The sequence below is a fragment of the Phascolarctos cinereus genome, unplaced genomic scaffold, assembly GCF_003287225.1.
Source record: "Phascolarctos cinereus isolate Bilbo 61053 unplaced genomic scaffold, phaCin_HiC Scaffold_5;HRSCAF=322, whole genome shotgun sequence".
Taxonomy (NCBI): domain Eukaryota; kingdom Metazoa; phylum Chordata; class Mammalia; order Diprotodontia; family Phascolarctidae; genus Phascolarctos; species Phascolarctos cinereus.
In genome coordinates, this window is record NW_027555958.1 from 215,398,753 (window position 1) to 215,422,109 (window position 23,357).

The 23,357-nt window shown below is 36.0% G+C and overlaps 1 protein-coding gene across 12 annotated transcripts in view; it reads right to left on the minus strand.

Moving 5' to 3' along the window:
• Positions 1-23,357, minus strand: part of MLIP (muscular LMNA interacting protein) — a 416,101-nt gene that overhangs the window by 195,157 nt on the left and 197,587 nt on the right. For 11 of the 12 annotated variants that reach the window (XR_013487007.1, XR_013487006.1, XM_078155316.1 and 8 more), the window contains exons 4-5: positions 19,801-21,384; positions 4,851-4,922 (exon numbers count right to left, since the gene is read on the minus strand). Coding sequence is in view for 10 of the 12 variants with exons in the window: in XM_078155316.1 (XP_078011442.1) it covers positions 4,851-4,922; positions 19,801-21,384 (1,656 nt within the window). In the remaining 2 variants the exon portion in view is untranslated. The remainder of the gene's footprint in view (positions 1-4,850; positions 4,923-19,800; positions 21,385-23,357) is intronic. The other variant, XM_078155322.1, reaches the window with a different exon arrangement.

Genomic DNA, 23,357 nt, shown 5'->3' on the forward strand with positions numbered 1-23,357 from the left:
ACTTCCCAAAGTGTTGACTCTTCCTAAAATAGATGTGCACGTGAGAACTACAGTCCTGATTTTCCTACTTCATTCAAAAATAACTGCCTTTGACTTCAGTAGAACAGGATGAGCCCTACTGTATAAACAGATGGGCAAGCATAATTACATGGATAAATTTAGGAAAAATAGCATTATTGAAGAGAACAGCAAAATATCATTCAAGAAATATGACTGGTGATGGACATAAACTCAAAAACTATAAGAGTAAGTTTTCTGTTTTTTAAACATTTAATTACTTGTTGAATAGTAATATGATATAGTAGATGGAAGGTAGAACGGTCTTGAATTTGAACGTAGCCTTGAATTTAGGACTATCTTCCCCTCACATGTGCTACCTGTGTGACAAGTCACTTAGTTTCTCTGAGTTTCAGTCAACTCTCTAAGACTGGAAGTTAAAGAGGAATTGTCAAACTGTATTAGTGGAGTGAGTTTACCTACTAAGATTCTCCTCTGGCAATGGTTCTTAACCTGGGGTAGGCAAATTTTTTTCATATTTTAATAAATATTTCAATATAATTGGTTTCCTTTGTAATCCTACATATTTTGTTTTGTGCATTTGAGAGCAGTATTCTAATAAGGGTCCATAGTTTTTATCAGACCATCAAAGATGTCTGTGAAACAAAAAAAAAAAGATTAACAATTCCTGCCCTATGGTCATGAAATCAGAAATCTGAATCAACGTTTTCAAGCATTTACCTGCAAAACTGTTAGAATCTGGACTGATATAAAGAAGCATAGAAAGGAAAAAAAAATAATTGAAGTTTTATGACATTTGACTAATTTACGGATTGGAGCTCCAAAACAATATATCTTGGTCAAGGGATAAATTTCTCTCAGTGCTCATTTGAAAGGTAGAGTGAAAAAGAAAAATAGAAGGAAAAAAAAAACACTGGATTTGGGCATCAAGTTTATTAGCCATATTCCTAATTAACAGTATGACACTGAGGAAGTCACTTTGGCTCTTCACTCCTCTGTATGAAAAAAAGAGCAGAATATACAAGATGAGTGATAAGGTAACTTCTAGCTAAAAAATATTCAATACTTACAGGTATCTCAGTTTGTTCATTGGTAAAACAAGGGGCTAAATTATATCTAAGGTCTCTACATTTCTAAGAATTCCCTTTAAAACCTCCCAATCAAAATTTTTAAAAAGCATAATGTTTTAAATTAATCTATTCATGTTTTGGAGAGTTTTTTTGGTCTAGAGAAATGATTCCAAAGGTGTAATAAACTCCCAAAGTAGAAATTCCCACCACCAATTCAGATTCTCAACTCTTCAGTAATTTAAATGAGAAGTGACCTCCATGGACCTATGGTTAAGATGATGCAGGACTTGAAAACAGGTGTTCCTGCCTCCAAAACTCACCCTCTATCCATGTTACCATATTAAATGTTAAATATTAAAATATTCACATTTTACTCAACCAAAAATATAAAATCTTCTGCATGTAGCATATTTTGCTCAAGAGCTTATACAAAAAGAAGCAGCACTCAAGTGTATGAAATAGAAATCGAACAAAAATTAGATTTTGTATATCACCACAAGAATTGTATAATGTCATGAAATGAGTCAGTAATGGAACTATAAATTAAACTAGTGGTTTCTTATTCATTCTAGTCTTTATCATCTAATGTAGCACAATCTTTGTCAACTGACAAATTAGAAAAGAAAATGCATTTTCCTGCTTATATGCCTTTTCTCCTGCTGTTTCTTCTACCTAGAATACCTCCTACACCCACTTATCACATCTTTTATTGTCAAAATTGTATTTATCCATCCTTCAAGGTCCAGCTCAAGTGCCATTTCTTAGTGGAAATCTCTCCTGATCCTTACAGACTGAAGTGATATTTTCCTCATTTAACACCTCATGATAAAATTTATATCTTTCTGGTGGCATTTAGATGATTCTTTCATTATACTTGCTTTTATATATGTTTTATCCTCTTTTCCAGATTATAAGAGCCTTGAAAACAGGAACCATATCTTTGTCATCTTTGTATCTTCCAGTGCCTTGTGAATAGGAAGGTACTTGATAAATATTTACTAAAACAAAGGACCAGTCCTTAAAAGATTGTAGCTATAGAACTGGAAGGAACCTCAGCTACTCCAGACTTTTATTTTTAAAGATGAACTACTGAGGTCTAGAGAAGTCATAACTTGCCCCAGGTCAAACAGCTAGTGAGTAGCAGAGATGGGATTTAAACACAGGCAATTTGAATTCAAATCCAGTATACTTTTTCAGTCTTGGTCAAGTCTATGTGACTAGAGTCTTGAAAGATATAGGGAGACAATTAGTGTAGTATTGCAATGTATTTCAATGGAAAGGCTTGTAAATAATCTATTCTATTATCTAAACAAAGGGGAAGAAACTATAACACTTCTAAACCCCATGCTATCTTATTGGTCTAGGAAGTGAGGGGAATGACAGCTTCTAGATTTGCCAAAATAGGCAAGGGTAAATGGGCTTCATGAAAGCTCACCACCAGCCTTAACCCAATTGGTTTGAGAGGAAGTAGAGAGGGAATATCACCACTATTTCCCTCTGCTGTGGCCCTTCCCTATTTGTACTGATATGTTATTAAGCAAGCTGACAGTTCCCATTTCCCCACAAAAACAAGATTTGCACCCCTTCTCAAAGTCCCCTCAATACTGAATTAAATAAGATGGTATTCATAAAGCACTTAATGCACTGCCTGACAGCTTCCTTCCCTTTGCTTCCCCTTCCCTTATTTTATCTTCCCTTCCTAAAGGGTTAGGTTGCTCTGGTGCTGTTCACTAAGCTCTTTATTCCTTCACCAATGAATTGGGACTATATGGTAGGAAACAGCAATATTGGAAGAGCACCTTGGGACAAAAGTATTCTTGGCCAGAATCCCTGGAGCCCAGGTAGCTCAGGGCTAAAACAAGGAACAACTTGTGGGTCACACACATCAGGAAGCAACTGTGTGAGGTGTGTGCTGTAAGGGGTTCTTTCCAATTTATATACATTTATGTTTCACACATAAAAAGTGATGTGGGGCCAAATCACCATGAAGGCATGAGCAGAGATTTATAGAGCAGTAATTAAAGTAACACCTGGTGGAAAATCTGAATAGCAATATTTGAAACATTGTAATTACCTGGAAAAAAAATAGTTGACTCCATGTCTTTGGAGACTGTATTACCCAAATAAATCATCATAAAGTTTTATTAAATGTGAAATTGACATTTCCACTAAGGTAATTGATTTGTCTTCAGTTCAAATGTAAATGTCAGGATTTCATCTACATTCTACATCTACATGGTGTTCATTAAATAAGATACAGAACCCCACAAGTCAAATTTCACACTATTTTATTTACAATAAATGGGCTCCCAAAATGGTACTAGAACCTGGTGAAAACAGCTGGTTAACTGCATGCAAGGCTGAGCTAAATGGCATCCTAACCTCCCATATCGAGGGTTATTTGGCTATGTTAAAACAGTAAATTCAGTTTAGGGCAGGCTTAGACGGCTACCTGAGTTCTTGAAGATTCTCAAACTTTTCTAGCCTTTGAGTGACTTGGGAAGTTGGCCAAGATCCAAAAGAAGGATATTGACCTCCAACAAATCATGTCTTTCTAATCATCAGTTACAGTCATCGTGGCCATACAAACCCCTATCCCAGGTATCTAAAGGATATATGTGCATACATTCATATACCAACCTTCCTCCTCTTTTGGTTACCACCACTCTCTTGGTCAAAAGTTTGGAAAAGAAAATGAGTACATCAAAGAGCATTATGCCAAGGACTCCTTCAAGATGCATCTGTGTTGTGATGGACTGCTTGGGCAACAATAAAATATAAAAACTCTTGACACTGTCCAAAAACCTCTAAGTAAAGGCCTAAAATAGAATAACCCATGGAATGTTCCCAAAAATGAGAGCCAAACCAGATCTTGCCCTAATATCCTTATGCTGTTTCGGCTCAAGATCCATACTCAGTCACTTAAAATGAAATAGAAAGGTACCTGGGTCCGTTCAACAAAATGCTTCTACTACCATTTCCCAAGTCCAGTTTGGTTTCGGGACTCCTTTAAACTCTTAAAAATTAATAACCCCAAAGAGTTTTTGTTTATATGGGTTATATCCATCAATAGTTGCTGTTGTTCAGTTGTTTCAGTTGTGTTCAACTTTTTATGACTTCATTTGGGGTTTTCTTAGCAAAGATACTGGAATGGTTTGTCATTTTCTTCACCAGTTCATTTTACAGATGAAGAAACAGAGGCAAACAGGGTTAAGTGACTTGCCCAGAGTCACACAGCCAGTAAGTGCTGGAGACCAGATCAGAACCCAGGAAGATGAGTCTTCCCTGACTCTAGGGCCAACACTCTATCCACTGCACCTTATCAATATCTACCAGCTGCCCTTATCAATATCTGCCATATTTTAAATTAAATATCGTAGCATCCTCAGGAAAATAGCTTTCATCTCACAGACCCATTTACAGGGTCCCCAGGACCCCTTCAGAGGTCCCCAGACCACATTTAGAGCACTGCTACCCTAGTCCTTTCACCAAAATGCTTTCATTAAGATTCAAAATATAATTGTGACGGCCACCTTTATTAGACTGTGAGTTCCTTGAGAGTAGAAACTGTTTTTCCTTTCTTTGATTAGCACAGTGCCTGGCATATGTAGGTACACAATAAATGCTTACTGATTTATTAGTGAAGACAAGATTTCAAGTCTGAAATATTACCAACAGAAATGAGAGAAAATGAGGACTGTGGAAAACAGAATATACATTGTAAAGTGCAATTCACGACTTTGCTTATAAACCAACACTAACCTTCTGTTCCAAAAGTATTGTGTTTGTAGGGATTGCTGCAAAGGCCTTGTAGTTGGACTTGATCTTGTATTGCTAGAATGAGTAACCAGAAAGCAAGAGTGGAGATGAACACAGGAAAGAAGAAAAGTAGATAAAGCCATATTAGTTCTATCAAAGTTAAAAGATGAGTTATCAAATGGAGGGGGGGGCAGTTATTATGCTAGAACAGCTTGTTTCAGATAGAAAAATTAAGCCATCACGTTAATGCATTATTAGAACCAGGAGACACACACACACACACACACACACAAAATACAGCTGTGAGATAAATCCGCTGTATCCAATTATATGCCATTCAGTTTCAAAGCTCAGAAACATTGAATTTCCATATAACTACTGATTAAACTATTCATTAGCAGCAACCCTAATAAGAACACTATTCAGCAAATAGTCTTTCTTTGAAAGAATTATCAGGCATGTATCATACATTTGTTGTTTATACCACAAACGAACGTGATGTCTCATGCAATCTCAGCTGACATTAACGTGCACCCGTGCATGCAGTACTTACAGATAGATATGAATTTTAAAAGTGTATTGTATCTTCATTTGAACATATTTAGTAACATAATCAGCAGCAGCATTTTATCTTTAGATGAGAAAGGTGCCTTTTGAATTTAGACAAGACACTTTCCCTTTCTGGGCCTCAACCTTCTTATCTGCAGAATAAGGGGGGTTGGACTAAATAGTCTCCAGTTCCCTTCCAATTTTACAAATCTGTGATGTAGCAGGCAAAGTCCTGGGCTTGGAGAAGACCTGAGTTCAAGTAAAGGGCCTGATACTTACTAGTACTAAGACCGTGGGCAAGTTATTTCACCACATGGAGTCTGTTTCCTTATTTACAAAGGAGGGATAGTGTACTTACATTATATACATTTATAGGATTGATGTGATTGAAGTACTTTGCAAACTGTAAAGAACTTTATAAATATAACATGTTATAAAAACTCAAAAGCAAAACCTTTGACCTTAAATCCACCCCTTTCCTTATTTCATCATTATTCTCATTCTCCCAGCACAATTCAACAAGACCCGGAGACATAGAAGATAGAGTTTCCTGAATTCAGTTTTGTTATAGCAAATTTGACCATTTGTCATATGGTAGAAAGCTTGGGGACACTATCTTTCAAGGAAGAAAGAGAAACAGGAAATAATCTGTCATCAAAGGCCTAGTTGTCATGTTACTCAAAAGTCCCAAGGAGCTAAACAAAGTATAAGGTTTTCACAGCTTCAGAGGTACTGTGTCTCATACCAGCTTTCAGAGAGGCATTGAGCCAGCAAAGAATTGGGCCATGGTTCCCAACTAACCCCACTGCTGAGGAAAATATATCAAAGAGTTTGGGGAAGATGGCATTTTAATAAAATTAAATGAAATTTATTTTATGAATGCTTTTAAGCTAAATTGTTTAACAGTAGTTTGAGAATGTTAAGCTAAGTAAGGATAGAACCACAAGCAGCAATTTTGGCACCTGGGCTAACTCATTTATGGGAGCAAAGTGGGATGGGCCAGCATAGGAACAGGGTCAAAAGGCTCACAGGGAGTGAAGCCAAGTCAAGGAGAGGAAAAACCCATAGTGTTATTTCCTCTTATTTAATTATTCTTGCTATCTAGATATTAAGTTCAGTTACTCCTATGTTTCATAACTATAAAAATATATATACATATTTATATATGTATATATAGATATATCTATGTGTGTGTGTGTATTCTGAGCCCCAAGAATTCCATGTAACCTTAGCAAAACTACAATGGGAAAAATCCAATCTGCCTAGTTTTTCAGATGAACGAGAGAAAAGGGAATAACTATATAGCGCCTACTATATGGCGGGTACTGTGCCAAGCACTTTTTACAAATATTCTCTCATTTCATGCTCACAATAATCCTGAGAGAGATATGTGGTATTATAATTCCCATCTTATAGCTGAGGAAACTGAGACATATAGAGGTTAAGCAATTTGCCCAGGCTTAACAGCTAATAAGTGTCTAAGACCATATTTGAACTCAAGTCTTCATGACTCCAGGTTCTACTACTCTAACTACTGGGAAACATGGAAGCTGACATCCTAGGAGGAGGTCAAGTTACTTGTCAAAGGTCATACAGCTAATACAAAGCCTCATGACTCCAAGACCAACTATATTACCTTCCTACTCAATAAACTCCAGTGTCTTCCCATCACTTCCAAGAGCAAATATAAAATGTTCTGCTTGGCCTTCGAAACTCTTCATAACCTAGCCCCCTCCTATCTTTCCAATCTTCTTAAACTTTACTCCCTTCCTCATGCTTTTGGTCCAGTCACACTTGCCTCCTGGATGTTCCATGAACAAGAAGCTCAGTCTCTTGGCTCCAGGCATTCTCTCTCCCCATGCCTGGAACATTCTCCATCCTCTGCCCCAACTACTCACCTCCCTGGGCTCCTTTAAATTCCACCTAAAATACCATCTTCAACATGAAACCTTTCTTAAACCCTCCAGTGCCTTCCCTCTGTCAATTTATTTTTTATCCTGTACATAGCTCACTTTACATATATGCTTGCATGTTGTCTCCCCCCTTAGACTGTAAAATCCTTGAGGTCAGGGACTGTCTTTTTGCCTCTTTTTGTATTCCCAGTGCTTAGCACATAGTAGGTAATTAATGTTTATTGATTGATTGATTGATACTATTCCATACAGGTTATCAATAACATACTTGAATAAACTTCAAGGTGTCATTTCTAAAAAATGAAGTACCATAAAGCTGACCATATATGATATAGTATTAATGTTACATATATGGTTTCAGAGCATACCCAAAAGGAACACGGCTAGTCTCAGAGCAGAAAGATCTGCATTAGGATTCCTCTTCCAGTGTATTGTTGTTTAGTTGTTTTCAGTCATGTCTGACTCTTTGTGACCCCATTTGGGGTTTTCTTGGCAAGGCTACTGGAGTGGTTTGCCATTTCCTTCTCCAGCTCATTTTAAAGATGAGGAAACTGAGGGAAACGGGACTAAGTGAATTGCCCAGGATCACACAGCTAGTATCTAAGGACAGATTTGAACTCATGAAGAAGAATCTTCCTGACTCCAAGCCCAACAATCAATCCACTGAGCCACCTAGCTGCCTAACACTATGCTGCCTCTCATAATGTTGATACATGGATCAAATGAGAAAATATGTAAAATGCTATAAAAATATGAGGAATTTGTTGGTATAGGGAACTCTCAGGTGACAAAATTCTCACTACCAATGCACGTCAATATTTTTTCTGCAACTTGCATCTTAAAGAATTGCCTAGAGCTCTAAGAGGTTAAGTAGCTTGTCCAGGGTATGTGTTAGAGAGAGGACTCTGATCTTTCTGACTCCAAGGCCAGCTGTCTATCAACTATGCAACATACTTTCATATAATGATTATTGTCTCTCAAAGGTCTGTCATATATTGCTAAAACTACACCATTAGAGATTCATTCCTTAGGATAGTGATAATATCAACATGACTCTGAATGACCTTAACAGGGAAGGGAATAATCTGTTATAAGTTACAAGTGACTTATGCTCTGGAACACTGTTATCAGATGCTTTCAAACTACTTAGGTATCTGGGCCAAAGGGACATTAGACGTGAAAGGTTTACAAATAAGTGACCAGAGAGGGCAAAAAAGGTAAGGATAAGAGAGTCCTGAGGAAAAGGGGACAAAATGAAGAGACTTAACTACTGGGAGACACACAGGGAGGGAGATATGGAATATAAGGAAGCCTTAGATAAATGCTGTCAACTTTATAATTTTACATAATTTATTGATCAGTTAAGCTGATCACAGGCTACCACCCTTAACCTAAACCCTATCACTTAAACTCCTATAGAATCTCTTTTTCTCCATTCATTGGGGTCTAATTTTCTGTTACCCCTGTTGTCTAGTATAATAACTTCTGTTCTATCTTTGTTCTTTCTCACAGCCTGGACACTAGGGTCAGTCCCTCCAATGCTGATCTCAGTAGTTCCAGAGAATTTCTTAAAAACTTGCCCATAACCTCCTTGCTAATTCCCAGCCCAAAGTCAATGATGGGTCCTACATTTTTTTGCTTAGATCTGAGCTTCTGTTATTAGAGAAACATAAATGGGTCCAAAGTAAATCCAGCCTATTGCCACATCTAGGTCCTTATTGTTGTTCCATAATCATTTCACTCATCTCTAAATAAACTCCCTATCACATTCCCCAGAAGTGGCTATTCCAAGCATTCTCACCTCAAGCTTACAATCCTCTCACCCTATTGTTCTGTAGGTGATTTTCTACTTTATTGAGATGATCTGGGCATCAGGCTTGAACTCTCTCAATTTCCTCCTACTTCAAAATTTCTTGCTGTTTTCATTAATATTCTAAAACTTAGTCCTCTTTTCCAACCAGGCTTGTTGGTAAAAAGTTTTCTGTTAGCCAGTCCCAGATGTACATTCTGTAGTGCTCTTCAGTCACTAAATCTAACCCATAGCTACTCGGGTACCTTTTCCCAACCTTTTCAACTTTTAGCTCTAGGAACAGTCATCAAAATCAATGCTACCATTGTTGGAAGTATATGTCAATCAACTGCCTTCATTCCTGTTACTTCTCAGTCTAGAACACTCATTCCTTGGCTGTAACTCCTTTATTTGTATTGTCTTCTCTTGTTAGAAGGTAAGCTCATTGAGGGCAGAGGTTTTATTTTCTACTTTTATCCCTAACACATAAAGTGCCTAGCACATAAGTATTTAATAATTCTTTTTCATTTATTCATCCATTCATTCTTCCATCTATGTTTATCTCATCTTCTTCTACTTTTTCCTCCTTTACATGCCATTTAAAACCCACTGACAAATATGCAAGAATCTATTATGAGTATTCTTCATTTTAATCTTTTTCTTCTAGGAACAACTTTTTAGGGAAGTGAGATCATGAATGAAGAGTATATAGTTATAGGTCAAATCATACCACTCAAGAAATTTCAGTGGTTCCCAATAGCACCTAAGATAAAGCACAAACTCATCTATTTGACACGTAAAACCCTTTGAAATCTGTCGCCAGTCTACCTTTCCAGGCTTGTTTCATGATATTTACCCTTGCCCACTCTATAAACCAACCAAACTAGCCTACTTTCTGAGTATGTGCTATGTGTGTGTGTTTTTTGCATTAACTCATCAATAGAAATTTTCCTTCTTCCAATAGGATATAAGCTCAATGAAGGTAGAGATTGTTTTCATTTTGTCTTTATATTTTCAATGCCTTATAGAGTACTTGGCATATAGCCACCATTTAACAAAATCTAGTTAAATTAAATTGAATTGAAGGCAAGTTAAACATGAAGAAAATATTGTTCCTGTTCAAAGGTCCAAATATGCTTCAGTAACTCCCAACCAATTTCATAGACAAGCACTATCTGTAAAGGGTTTAATAACAAGGAAATTACCAAGTCCTTTTTGGAAGAACTCGCAGACATCTAATGTCCTTATTGTTGGAGGATACTTTGATAACACATTCAATTAATAACTAACTGGGTAAATATCTTCTATAGCTCGGCCACCGTGAAACCTATGCTTGGCATTATATCATAATAACCTTTGGGACACTGGGAAGATGTTTCTTCCCTGAATAATACAAGCTGAGTGCTTAGCAGCAATCACCAGTGACTAGCTTTATGATATTCAGCCTTCACAGGGAAATAAAATGACTCAAAGATCAAAACTTACTGAAAATGAAACATCTAATATGCTCTAGTTCCAAAGAAAAAAGTTATCTGGGTGGGGCCTTTATACATAATATAGAATAATGGCTTTAAAATCCATTACGTAAATGCATGTGTAATCAAAATATTCCAGGTGTTACATATTGTCTTGGGGGAAAAGTGTCATTTCAATATTCTAAATTTCCTATTCAATCTCTGAAAAGAGAAGATGAATACATGCTCTGTAAGTGGATTGAGCCAGGCACACTCTAGCTGTTTCTTTTTATTTTAATATCAAAAGGCAGTTGGGTCCAGACTTTGAACTAATAGCTTTCAGATGTTCGTGTTTTAATTTGATGGCCATCTGTGTTCTAAGACCTATTTCACATCCTGATCTATGCCAGAGTAGAACTGGTCTAAATCTGAAGCCCTCCTTAACTTCAAAGAGAGCTCAGTGCCAGGATTAATACCACAGTGTAAGGAACAAGACAAGAAACAACCCATAAAAGCTTTTAAAAATGCTTTGGTACCACAAAGCTTTTGCCTATTTCCTCCTATAATTCCTTAAAATAACATTGTCCATTTTGTCAAAAGACAATGCTGCTAAGCTAAGATTTATCTATCCTGGCTATCAATCTAAATGAATTTTTATGGCCAAGTTATGTCTCCTGACCACACAGAGAAAGAGAGAGAGAGAGAGAGAGAGACAGAGAGAGAGAGAGAGAGAGAGAGAGAGAGCATGAGAGTTGACAGATCTTTACCCAGAACCATATTTTCAGGAAGTAAGGAGGAACAACAAAGAAAATAGAAGTGGAAAAGACTTTTATAGGCCAACATTCTTTATATCTACAGAATTTTTACCAAAAAATATAATGGATAATTATTTCCCTTCATTGAAATTTTACTAATGTTCAGTTTTTTAATGCAAAACTTAATATTTTCACTTACAAACCAGATTAGAATCAACATACTCATTTTCATGTTCACTACTAAACCTTGTCCATGCATTTACATAAAGTCTCATTCTCTTGGTTTAGAAATGAACCAAAGAAAAAAAGGGGGTAAGTAATGATTCAAAAGTATTTCTGAGATGCTTCTGAAGCAAAAATTATACTTTAGCAAGGTAATGAATATTTTGCATTTATGGCATCATGATTTAAGAAAAGATCATTATATATTCAGGAAACATCACTATTTGAATTGCAAATGATGAAAAATTAGGTTAAATTTGAAAAGACTATTACAAAGGTCTTGTCTCTTGCCAATAATCTAATGCAGAGAGATCGAAGCAGCAGCATCCTAGATTGGAGAGAGCTCAGCACTAGCTTTCAGAAGCTTGGGTTCTAATCCTGGATTTTAATTCTGACTCTGCCACCTGGGTGGTCATGAACATGCCTTTTATTCAAGAATGTAAAATTAAAGGAGACCTTACATATGTAGCTCAAATGGGTAAATGACATCCAAAATAATGCATAATATCTTTGAGACTCTGTCTCCTTATCTGCAAAATATTACATGAGATGTCAGAGACCTTTATGCTCTTAAGTTCTATTAATCCAAGAAATAAATAAAAATTGTAAAAACCTCATCTTCAAACCACTTGGTCTAAAGGATTTTAAAATAAACATGTACTCATTTCTACTGTTGGCTTATTAAATCTATCTACATTATTTTTATTCATGAACTTGAGCTTTCTGGCTGTTATTTCATTATAATTTGATTATTTCCTCCATGGCAAATATTAAAGCCAGCTAATGTGCTATTTAATCTCAATTAACAAAGACACGTCAAGTGGTGTAGCACTCAGAATTGTCACTTTGAATCAATCAAGCTTCATTTTCTATAAACACAAGTTGATCTTAATGTGATTTAAATTTTGCCAAACACTGCTTTCATGAAGTCACTCCTCACTCAAAAACCTATGATGACTACCTATTGACTATCAGATCACATTAGACTTTGAGGTCCAGTCCTCCACCAAAATGCCCCATCTTGTTTATTCAGGTTTATGTTCTATCCCCTAATATGATTCTGTTTTACTTGCACTGATTTCCTTACCATTCTTCGCAAAGGGTCTGTTCCTCCCATACTTTGCCCGTGATATTTTTAATTCCTATAATATTCTCCTCTCTACAAGCTGAATCTTCTATTTTCTTCAAGGCCCATCAGAAAACTCACTGACTTCATGAACCCTTCTATGACTAACACAGTTACAAAAAATACCATTTCCTTTACTTTCAATTATCTAAGCAATTACACAGGCAGACTAGAGCATACTGTCTTACACTTATCCATCCCCTTCATATTCTTTTCTAGTTGGTTTATACATAAAATACAGAGAGTAGTATTATTGCAAATATGTATGTATGTTTATACATATATATATATGTATATATATATGTGCAACATATAAGCATATAATTACATACTTCCATACGTATACCTTCAATTATCATCACTATACAGTCATCTTCCAATCTACATCTCCATTCCTTACATCCCTCCTTTGCTACAGCCACATATTTCTATTGTCCTTTGTCCAACTCAAGTTGTCTAAAATCATTTTTACACTAAAAGTTTGCTTTTTCCTGACCTAATAATATCAGTGATGGTCAGTGATGCCATAATTATAACAATTGTCCAGACTCAAGAATCTTGGAATTATCTTTGATTCTTGCCCACTTGAGGGAGTTCTGTGTCAACCTAAGCATTTTAATACCAGTTTTTCTAAAGGTTTTCTATAATACTGTATGCTATCCAACCGAGTCAGGATATTTTGTGCATTAATTTCACTTCAACCATTTTTATCTGGAACTTAGTATATGCACATGCATAATATAAATGTAAATGTATGTACATATGTGTATATATATGTATATACACACACAGAGGACAGCTAGGTGGGACAGTGGATAGAGTGTCAGCCTGGAGTCAGGAATACCTAGGTTCAAAGCCTCAGATACTTACTAGCTGTGTGACCCCTGGGCAAGTCACTTCACCCTGTTTGCCCCAGTTTCCTCATCTGTAAAATGAGCTGAAGAAGGAAATGGCAAACCCCTCCAAAATCTTTGCCAAGATCCATTCTCCAATAAATAAACGGTCAAAGGATATGAACACAAAATTTTCAAAGAAAGAAACCAAAAGATAAATAGCAAAAAAAGTCCAAATCACCAATTATAAGAGAAATACAAATTAAAGCAACTCTAAGGTTCCATCTCATTCCCATCATAATGGCAAAGTCAACAAAAGTGGAAAATGACAAGTGTTGGAAGGGCTGTGGGAAAAGAGACACACAAATATACTGTTGGTAAGTCCATAAATTGGCCCAGCTATTCCAGAAAAAAAAATTGGGGACTATGACCAAAAGGTCACTAAAACATCTGTATCCTTTGATTGAGCAGTACCAATACTAGACTGATATCCCCAACGAGGTTTAAGAAAGAGGAAAATAACTCATATGTACAAAACTATAACTACTCTTTTCACAGTAGACAAAATCTGGGAAATAAGGTGTCCACATATTGAAGAATGGATAAACAAATTATGGTATATGAATGTAATGGAACAATATTGTGTCACATGAAACAATGAAATGAACGGCTTCCAAGGAAAAAGGAAAGACTTTTATAGACTGATGTGGAGTGAAGTAAGCATATTTTTTAAAAATTTATGTAATAAAAACAATATTTTTAAAAAGAACTTTGAAAAACTTTGGAACTCTGATCAATACAATGATAAAATACAATGCCGGAGGACTAAATATGGAGCATGCTACCCGCTTCTTGCCACAGAACTGATGGACTTAAAATGAAGAATGAGGCATACATTTCTGAACAGGGCTAATGTGGGAATTTATTTTGTTCAACTATGCATATTTAGTATGAGGGATTTCTATCGTTCAATGGGAGAATGGAAGAAAGAGGCAATAAATGCTTATAAAGTAAATAAAAGAAATGCAAAAATATATAATGGAATCCTTTTACTCCATAAACTTGTCATTTCGACAAGTTTGAATTGCAATTATCTTTGTACCAAATGTATCAAGAAGTTAGAGAAACTTGGGAAGACTTGTATGAACTGATACAGAGCAAAGTAAACAATCAGAACAATGTGCCAATGACCAAAATTTACATAAAATGTTATATATAAGATATATATGGAATATATGGAATATAGAGGAAAACAACACTGAAAAAACTCTGAATAATTCAAAGACTACTACTTAATGACTACCTAAGAGGAATGAAGATAAAGCATGCCTCATACTGTGAACAGTAAGGTGGTAGGCTATTGGTATAGAATGAGGAACACATTTTCAGATATGGCCCACATATTTTTCTATATTTTGCTTGACTGTAGATATAGATATAGATATAGATATATGTATGTATGCATATTTGTTACAAGGGAAAGTTCTTTGAGAGAAGAGCAAGAGTGATAGCAATATAAAAAAGGAAATACCTTCACGGAAGCCAATTAGAAAACTGATTTTAACTTATAGTGCTACAGAATTGCCTTAGTCAGTTGATTTACTATTGTATATCAGACATAGGACTTGAACCCAGATTTTCTTGGCTTTAGGACCAGTCCTATTCATTCTGCTAGGCTGCCTCTTGAATAAGTTCATAAATTCATACAGCTAGATTTTGGATAAGCTCTGAAACACCTCATTCACTAGAGATATGTCTTTTTTTGCTTTTATTTTTTAGATCAATTGATTAATTTACTTTTAGTTTTCAATATTTACTTTTATAAGATTTTGAATTCTAAATTTTCCTCCTCCCTCCCCTTCCCCCTCCTCAAAATGGTATGCAATCTAATCTAGGCTATACATGTATAACCATATTGAACATATTTCCATATTTGTCATGTTATTAAATAAGAATCAGAATCAAAAAGAGAAAAACCACAAGAAAGGAAAAGAAATTTCAAAAAGGGAGAGAGAAAAAATAGTATGCTTTGATTGCATTCAGACTCCATATTCTTTCTCTGGGTGTGGATAGCATTTTCCATCACAAGTCTTTTGGAATTGTCTTAGATCATTGCATTGCTGAGAAGAGATAAGTCTATCAAATCTAGTCATCACACTATGTGGCTGTTACTGTGTACAATGTTCTCCTGGTTTTGCTCATTTCACTCAGCATCAGTTCATATAAGTCTTTCCAGGTTTTTCTGGAATCTGTATGGTCATCATTTCTCATAGCACAATAGTATTCCATTATATTCATATACCATAAATTGTTCAACCACTCCTCAACTGATGGGCATTCTCTCAATTTCTAGTTCTTTGCTATCACAAAAAGACCTGCTATAAATGTTTTGGTACATGTAAGTCCTTTTCCCATTTTTATGATCTCTTTGGGATACAGACCTGGTAGTGGTATTGTTGGATCAAAGGGTAGGCATAGTTTTATAGCGCTTTGGGCATAGCTCCATATTGCTCTCCAGAATGACTGGATCAGTTCACAACTCCACCAATAATGCATTAATGTTCCAATTTTCACACATCTTTTCCAGTATTTATAATTTTGCTATTTTGTCACACTGGCCAATCTGATAGGTGTTATATATAGCATCTGAGAACTGTTTTAATTTGCATTTCTCTAATCAATAGTGATTTAGAGCATTTTTTCATATGACTCTAGATGGCTTTAATTTCTTCATCTGAAAGCTGCCTGTTCATATCTTTTGACCATTTATCAATTGGGGAATGACATATTCTTATAAATTTGACCCAGTTCTCTATATATTTTAGAAATGAGGCCCTTATCAGAGACACTGATCGCAAATATTGTTTCCCAGCTTTCTGCTTCCCTTCTAGCCTTGGTTGGATGGGCTTTGTTTGTGCAAAAACTTTTTTAAATTTAATGTAGTTAAAATTGTCCATTTTGCATTTCATAATGGTGTCTATCTCTTGTTTGGACATAAAGTCTCCCATTCTCCATAGATCTGATGGGCAAACTATTCCTTGCTCTCCTAATTTATGTACAGTCTCACCCTTTATGTCTAAATCATGTACCCATTTTGACCTTATCTTGGTATAGGGTGTAAGATGTTGGTCTATGCTTAGTTTCTGCCATACTATTTTCCACTTTTCCCAACAGTTTTTTGTCAAATAATGAGTTCTTATCCTAGAAGCTACAGTCTTTGGGTTTATCAAACAGTAGATTACTATAGTCATTGTCTATTGTGTCTTGTGTACCTAACCTGTTCCACTCATCTACCACTCTATTTCTTAGCCAGTACCAAGTAGTTTTGATGATTGCTGCTTTATAATACAGTTTTAGATCTGGTGTGGCTAGGCCACCTTCCCTTGCATTTCTTTTCATTGTTTCCCTTGATATTCTGGACCTTTTCTTCTTCCAGATGAATTTTGTTATTATTTTTTCTAGCTCTATGAAATATTTTTGGTAGTTTAATTGGTATGGCACTAAATAAGTAAATTAATTTAGGTATAATTGTCATTTTATTATATTAGCTCGGCCTACCCATGAGCAATTGATATTTTTCCAATTATTTAAATCTGACTTTATTTGTGTGAAAAGTGTTTTGTAATTGTGTTCATATAGTTTCTGGGTTTGTCTTGGCAAGTAGATTCCCAAATATTTTATATTGTTTACAGTTACTTTAAATGGAATTTCTATTTCTTGCTTCTCGGCTTTGTTAATAATATATAGAAATGCCAGTGATGTATTGGGTTTATTTTATATCCTGCAACTTTCCTAAAGTTGTTAATTATTTCAAGTAGTTTTTTTAGTTGATTCCCTAGGATTCTCTAAGTATAACATCATATATCTGCAAAGAGTGAGAGCTTTGTTTCTTCATTGACTACTCTAATTCCTTCAATTTCCTTTTGTTCTCTTTTTGCTAACACTAACATTTCCAGTACAGTACTGAATAACAGTGGTGATAATGGACATCCTTATTTCACCCCTGATTTTATTGGAAATGCTTCTAGCTTATCCCCATTACATATAATGCTTGCTGATAGTTTTAGATAGATGCTACTTATCTCACTAGAGATATTTCTGAGAAAGACAACAGAAATAAAAGTAATTTTCCCTATTTCATTTAAAGAGTTTTAAAAGTCCATTTCTTATTGTTTCTTTATTTGCAGACTTACACACTTCATTGCACTGTATTTGTTTTCCAGGCTTGAGATTTCATCATTGTAATAAATTCTGTCCACCAAATGCAAATTAAATAATAATCTGTAACTTAAAATGTGAAAGAGTTGCCTGGGGTACTGAGAGGTTAAATAATTTGCTCTTAGTCATACAGCTGACATGTATTAGAAGCTGTATTTGAACCCAAGTTTTCTTCACTCCAAGGCTAGCCCTAAAACTGCCCCTCACAGAGACTGCATTGTATATGTATAACTAAATCCATGCTGACCTATCTTTATGTAATTATTTGTGCATTTGGGGGTAAAAGAGGAAGGGGAGATGATACTCAAATAAGAACATTAAGACAATGGATCTGAAAGGAGGATGTAATTTTGCTAATACAAAAATATAAGAGATGCTCTATGCTAGATATATTTTTAAAGTTTCAACATTGTTGCTATAGAATAATTTTAAAAGTAGGCTCTTTGCGGAATCACTCCAAAATACTTAAGAAAAAGTAATCCCACATACCCTCATCCCAAACAATTAGCATTATATATCTAGAGCTGGAAGAAATTTCAGCAACAATCTAGTATGACACCTCATTTTAAACAGGAGGAAACTGAGCTCCAAGAAGATTAAGTGGCTTAGCCAAGAGAATAAGCATCAGAGATAGAATTTAAACCTGAGTCCTCTGACCCAAGAGGCAATATGTTTCCCCTATACTACATTGTCTCCCATAAACCTTATCCTAAAGCAAATAAAGAAATGTTTCTCTGGACAAATTCAATGATCTTATCCTCTCATTTCTTTTTTTTTTTTTAATTTAAGTTCCATGAGATTTGATATATACAGCAAAAAAAAAATTATCTCTCTTGATATGATAGAAGTTAGATGATCCTTCTTAAATTATCTAATGATACATGAAATGGAGAGGAAGGTGGAAGTACCATAAAAATCACAAAATTAGTGTTAAAAAGGAGTTTAGAAGGCATCTAGTCCAATCCTCTCGTTTTATAGATGAGGACCTGAAACCCAGTTGGTTAAGTGATTTGCTAAGGCTCACAGAACTAGTAAGTGGTTGAAATAGAATTTGACCCAGGAGCTTCCTGCCTTGAAGGCCTGCTGGCTATATACTAAAGGGATGAAACTAGTCTTAAAAATGGCTAAAGCCAATATAAACTCTCCAAGATACTTGTTCAGCAAACTATCCAGCTTAGAATTGTGTCTGAGGGAAATACCCTATTCTTTTTTGCTGATAACATTTATGTGGTGCTTTTAATTGCTCAGTACTACTGTCCACATCAGACTTCTTTATGAATTTCACAAAACTTGTAAACCTCATAAGGTTGATAAATGCTTCTGCTTTATAAATAATATTCCAAATTTTTCCATAGCTAATTTTTAACTCTGCTGTAAGAGTAACCAGTAGACTCCTAATTCATTCCAAAAGGACCCCTTCAGGGTCATAGGGAAGAGTAACAATGGTTGTCAATGGACCATCTGAGAAAAAACATTTTTAAAAGGCCCCCAATCAAAGTTGGAAAAGAACACATGGCCATGCTTAGTGGGGAATACTTCTAATCCCTACTACTAGGGAGGCTGAGGTTAGTGGATTGCTTGAGCTTGGGAGTTCTGAGTTGCAATTAGGCTAAAAACAGTCAAATGTGTGCACTAATCTGGGCACCAAGATGGTGAACCCTCAGGTGAGAGGTCACCAATAGGCTGCCTAAGAAGGGGAGAACTGGCCTAGGTTGAAAATGAATCAGGTCAAAACTTTCCTTTTGACCAGCAGTGAGATCAGGACCACCATACTTCAAGCCTGGGTGAGATAAGAAACCAGTCTCAAAAAAAAAAAAAAAAGATTATTTTATAGATTTGCTTGAAAATTATTTGAACCTATTGCCAAAGGCTTTCTCATAACAAACGCAATGCACTAATGTACTTAACTATTAGTGTTCTAAATTATAAAATTAACCCTTGAATTCCAATATTTTCCCATCTCCTTCCTTTATTTCCTTCTTAAGAGCAGCATGAATAGTAAAGAAATCTATTGTTTTTTTGAAAGAACGGCCATTCCAAACTAGAAAATAAGCATGCAGCATGCAAAAATATATATGCATATATTATATATACCTTGGCTTTCTTATTTTCAGGGTCTGAAGGCAGGGACAGAGGTTGTGGTGAAGTCGACTCCTTGGTTCTTGTTAGGGATATGGGAGGTGCCAGGCTTGAAACAGGGGATCTAGTATGTGTTACTGTGGCTTCAGGGGGGATTGTAGGTCTGGCGGGGAAGGTACTAACTCGATAATTTGGGTGCAGGGATGAAATCTGCTGGACTGTATGGGAATTAATATTATGAGCAGGAGGAATGAAGGATCCCAAATTAGGATGAGAGAGAGAACTGGGGATAGACAGGCTTGGAGAAGTAGTAGATATTAAATTCTTCTCCTTAGCTAATAACTGTGATGAAGCTATTTTTGACCGACATGTAGGATGTAAGGGAGTAGTTGGAAAGGAATACTCATTTGGAAAAGACAGAGGGTTTCTTTGGCTAGCAGGATCCGAAACAGAACTTAAGATAGAAGAGGATGAAGTGGATGAGTATGTATGAAGCCTCTTGGGCTTTTCAGGAGCTAAACCTTTGGAGTCAGCTTCATGGTTCTCTCTATTAAGGGAAACAGCAGAAGAACATGGTGGAATAGGGGGAAGGGTTGATGAATTCACTATTTTGCTTTGTAATTGTGGTGGGATTGTATTCCTCTTAGGAGAAACAGGGGGTGAAGGGACTCTCCCTAATTTAGGAAAAAGTGGACTGCCACTTAAGGGCTTATTATGGGAAAGGGGGGCTTCCTGAGAGACAGGACTAATCTTGGTGAAGAAAGGAGAGTGAACTGATTGATGGGGGCCTTCAGAAGGCTGGTGTTCCTCTAGATCTGGAGATTCTTCCCTGAGGGAGAAACTAGAGTAAGATTTCTTAGGAGTAGGTGGGGTTCTCTTCACCTTTTGCTCCAGTGTGAGTGTGGATGAAGTTAAGGAGTTGGAAGAAAAGGTGGGACAGGATGCAGGAGAAAAGGGTCTCCCATGAGAAGGGTTTGACTTCAAAATAGCAGTCAGAAGAGAAAGTCGAGTTGGTATTGGGGACTTAACTCCTGACTTTGCAAGATTTCCACTAGATGAAGTTTGGCTACATAAAGTTGAAGAGGACCCATAGAAAGTAGAATTCAATGGTTTAGGACTTGGGCATAATGAATGTGTGATGATACGGACAGGTATATATGATGATGAATCAGACTTGGGAGTAGTTGAGGGCGGGACCTGAGCAGTGAAGCTCTGACTTCCACTTGAACTGATAAGATGTGAGGGGGGAGTTGAACTCTTGCTTAAAGTTTCTGACTTTAATTCAGACTTTTGGCTAGCCAAGGTTGGGCTAGAGATATCTTTTAGCTGTTTAGAACCTAATATCTGAGTGCTTTTTATCTCTGAGGTTGTTTCCTCTGATACAAAAGAAGGGGAAGAGTAAGTGGTCCCTTGAAAATATGTCGAAGTCTCTTGCATGGTTGACCCACGTGGATCCACCCTCTTAGTATGCAATTCTTCCAGGAGAGAGGCTTGGTGCAGGCTACCCGTGTCAGATTGTGCTTTCAGATTAGTTGGTGAAACAAAGAGAGCAGGTGATTTACAGGAGAGCTGATCAGAGGTAGTAGAGAGAGAAGTTAACTGGAGGAGAGAGAAACAGAAAGGTTAAAATAGGACATGATGTGTGAAACTGACAAATCTTCCATTTAATTCTATGATCCAGCAAGCAGTGATTCTTACAGTGAAAACAAAAAACTGGCAGCTTAATCCTTGGCTAGCCAGATCTTGTGACTTAAAAACAACATGGTACAGGTGGAGAGAATGCTGAATTGCTAGTCAGAGAGCCTGTGTTTTAAACCTGGCTCTACCGTTTGCTCTTTATTACATGTGTGACTTTGGGTGAATCAGCTAGCCTCTCTGGGCTTCAATTTCCTTACCTGTAAAATGAGAAGATGGATTATATGACCTCTGTGGTCCCATCCAATTCAAAATCTATTATTCTATGAACTTATTAAAGTGAAAATTGATTATAGTAGACAAATGATGCAGCACGAAACTACAGACTCTCTCATTTAGGGTAGTAATGTTTATATCATTATCTTAATATATGATATATCTATATGTATTGATTATATATTTATGTATAGGTATCCTTATTTCAAATCATGATATGTTTCTATATTGAAAATAACTCATCAATATATCATGTACTGTCTTCAAATTTAGATCTACAAAAGCATATTTAATTTTGCCTATTCAGATTTGCTCACTTTATGATTCATATTAAAATTTAAAATGGTTTTCCCCTTAAAAATAAAGTGTATGGCATAATATGACAACTTCATTGTTAAAATTCCAAAACTGGGATTGCATGAGAAACTCCTAGCAGGGAAATGTCATCTACCAATGCAAATCGGAACTTCAATATAATGTAAACTTCTTGAGGGCAGAGACTATTTTGTTTTTGTCTTTTTATGCTGAGAACCTAGCACAACACCTGGCACTTTGCAGATATTTGATAAATGCTTATTGAATTGAATTGAACTCATCTATAACGTATAGCTTTAGGGAATTGCCTGGAGCACTTAGCTGGTTAAATGACTTACCCATAATCACACAGTAAATATCTATAAGGGCCAGGATATGAAGTCTTCTTGCCTCTAAAGGTAGCCCTCTAAACACTCTTTCACAATGTCTCTCAATATTACCATGAAAATTATTATTCATTATTCATTAAATATCATCAATTTCAATTAATAAATTTTAAAAACTCAAGACAACTCTCCCAGATTAAGAACTTGCATAATCACTCTGAGAACAAAATATAATTTAGTCATTCAGCCAAAATTATCTTAAGTTTCTGACCATACAAAAAGCTACATTGAACCCACAGTGAGCATACAACTAGAGGGCAAAATATGAGGCAACTGATTGCCTGAGAGGAGATGAAGGGGGAAAAAAAGTTAAGAATAAAGGAACAAGTTAACCCTTAGCATTCTCCCTGATTACTTTCCTAACTTAAAATGTTAAATATTATTTGGGTGCTATAAAAAGTCATACACCCACTTTCAGACCAAGGAATGCAGAACATTTGATAAATTCAGTAAACAAGAAACAATTCACCCACCACTGACTCACAAACCCAGCAGAGAGAGGAAGTAAGAAAGGGCTGTATCAGGTTAGGAAACACAATGGGTAAAACAACTCAAAACTGCTGAGTATATCCATGTCAGGAAATACAGAACGGGTACTGGTTTGTCCAGAAAACTGTGAAACACTCACCATCTTCTGATTTTGTATACAAGTATGATGAGGGATCAATTCTGAGCTCCTTTTTCTAAGACAGAATTCTAGGCAATGTGGTTGGTGTGCTCAATCTGGAATAAAGAATCTGGGTTCAAATCCAGATTCTGACACTAACTACTTATATGACCTTAGGCAAATGATTTAACCTCTTAGGGACCTGTAAAACACTAGAGTTAGACTAGATTAATCTTGAAGTCCCTTCTTGCTATGGCCTTATGATTTGCAAACACAAATTGGGTTTTATTAAAAAAAAAATTGGGAGTTGCCGGGAAATAGCACATACATCCTTAGGAATATAGATAAGAAAA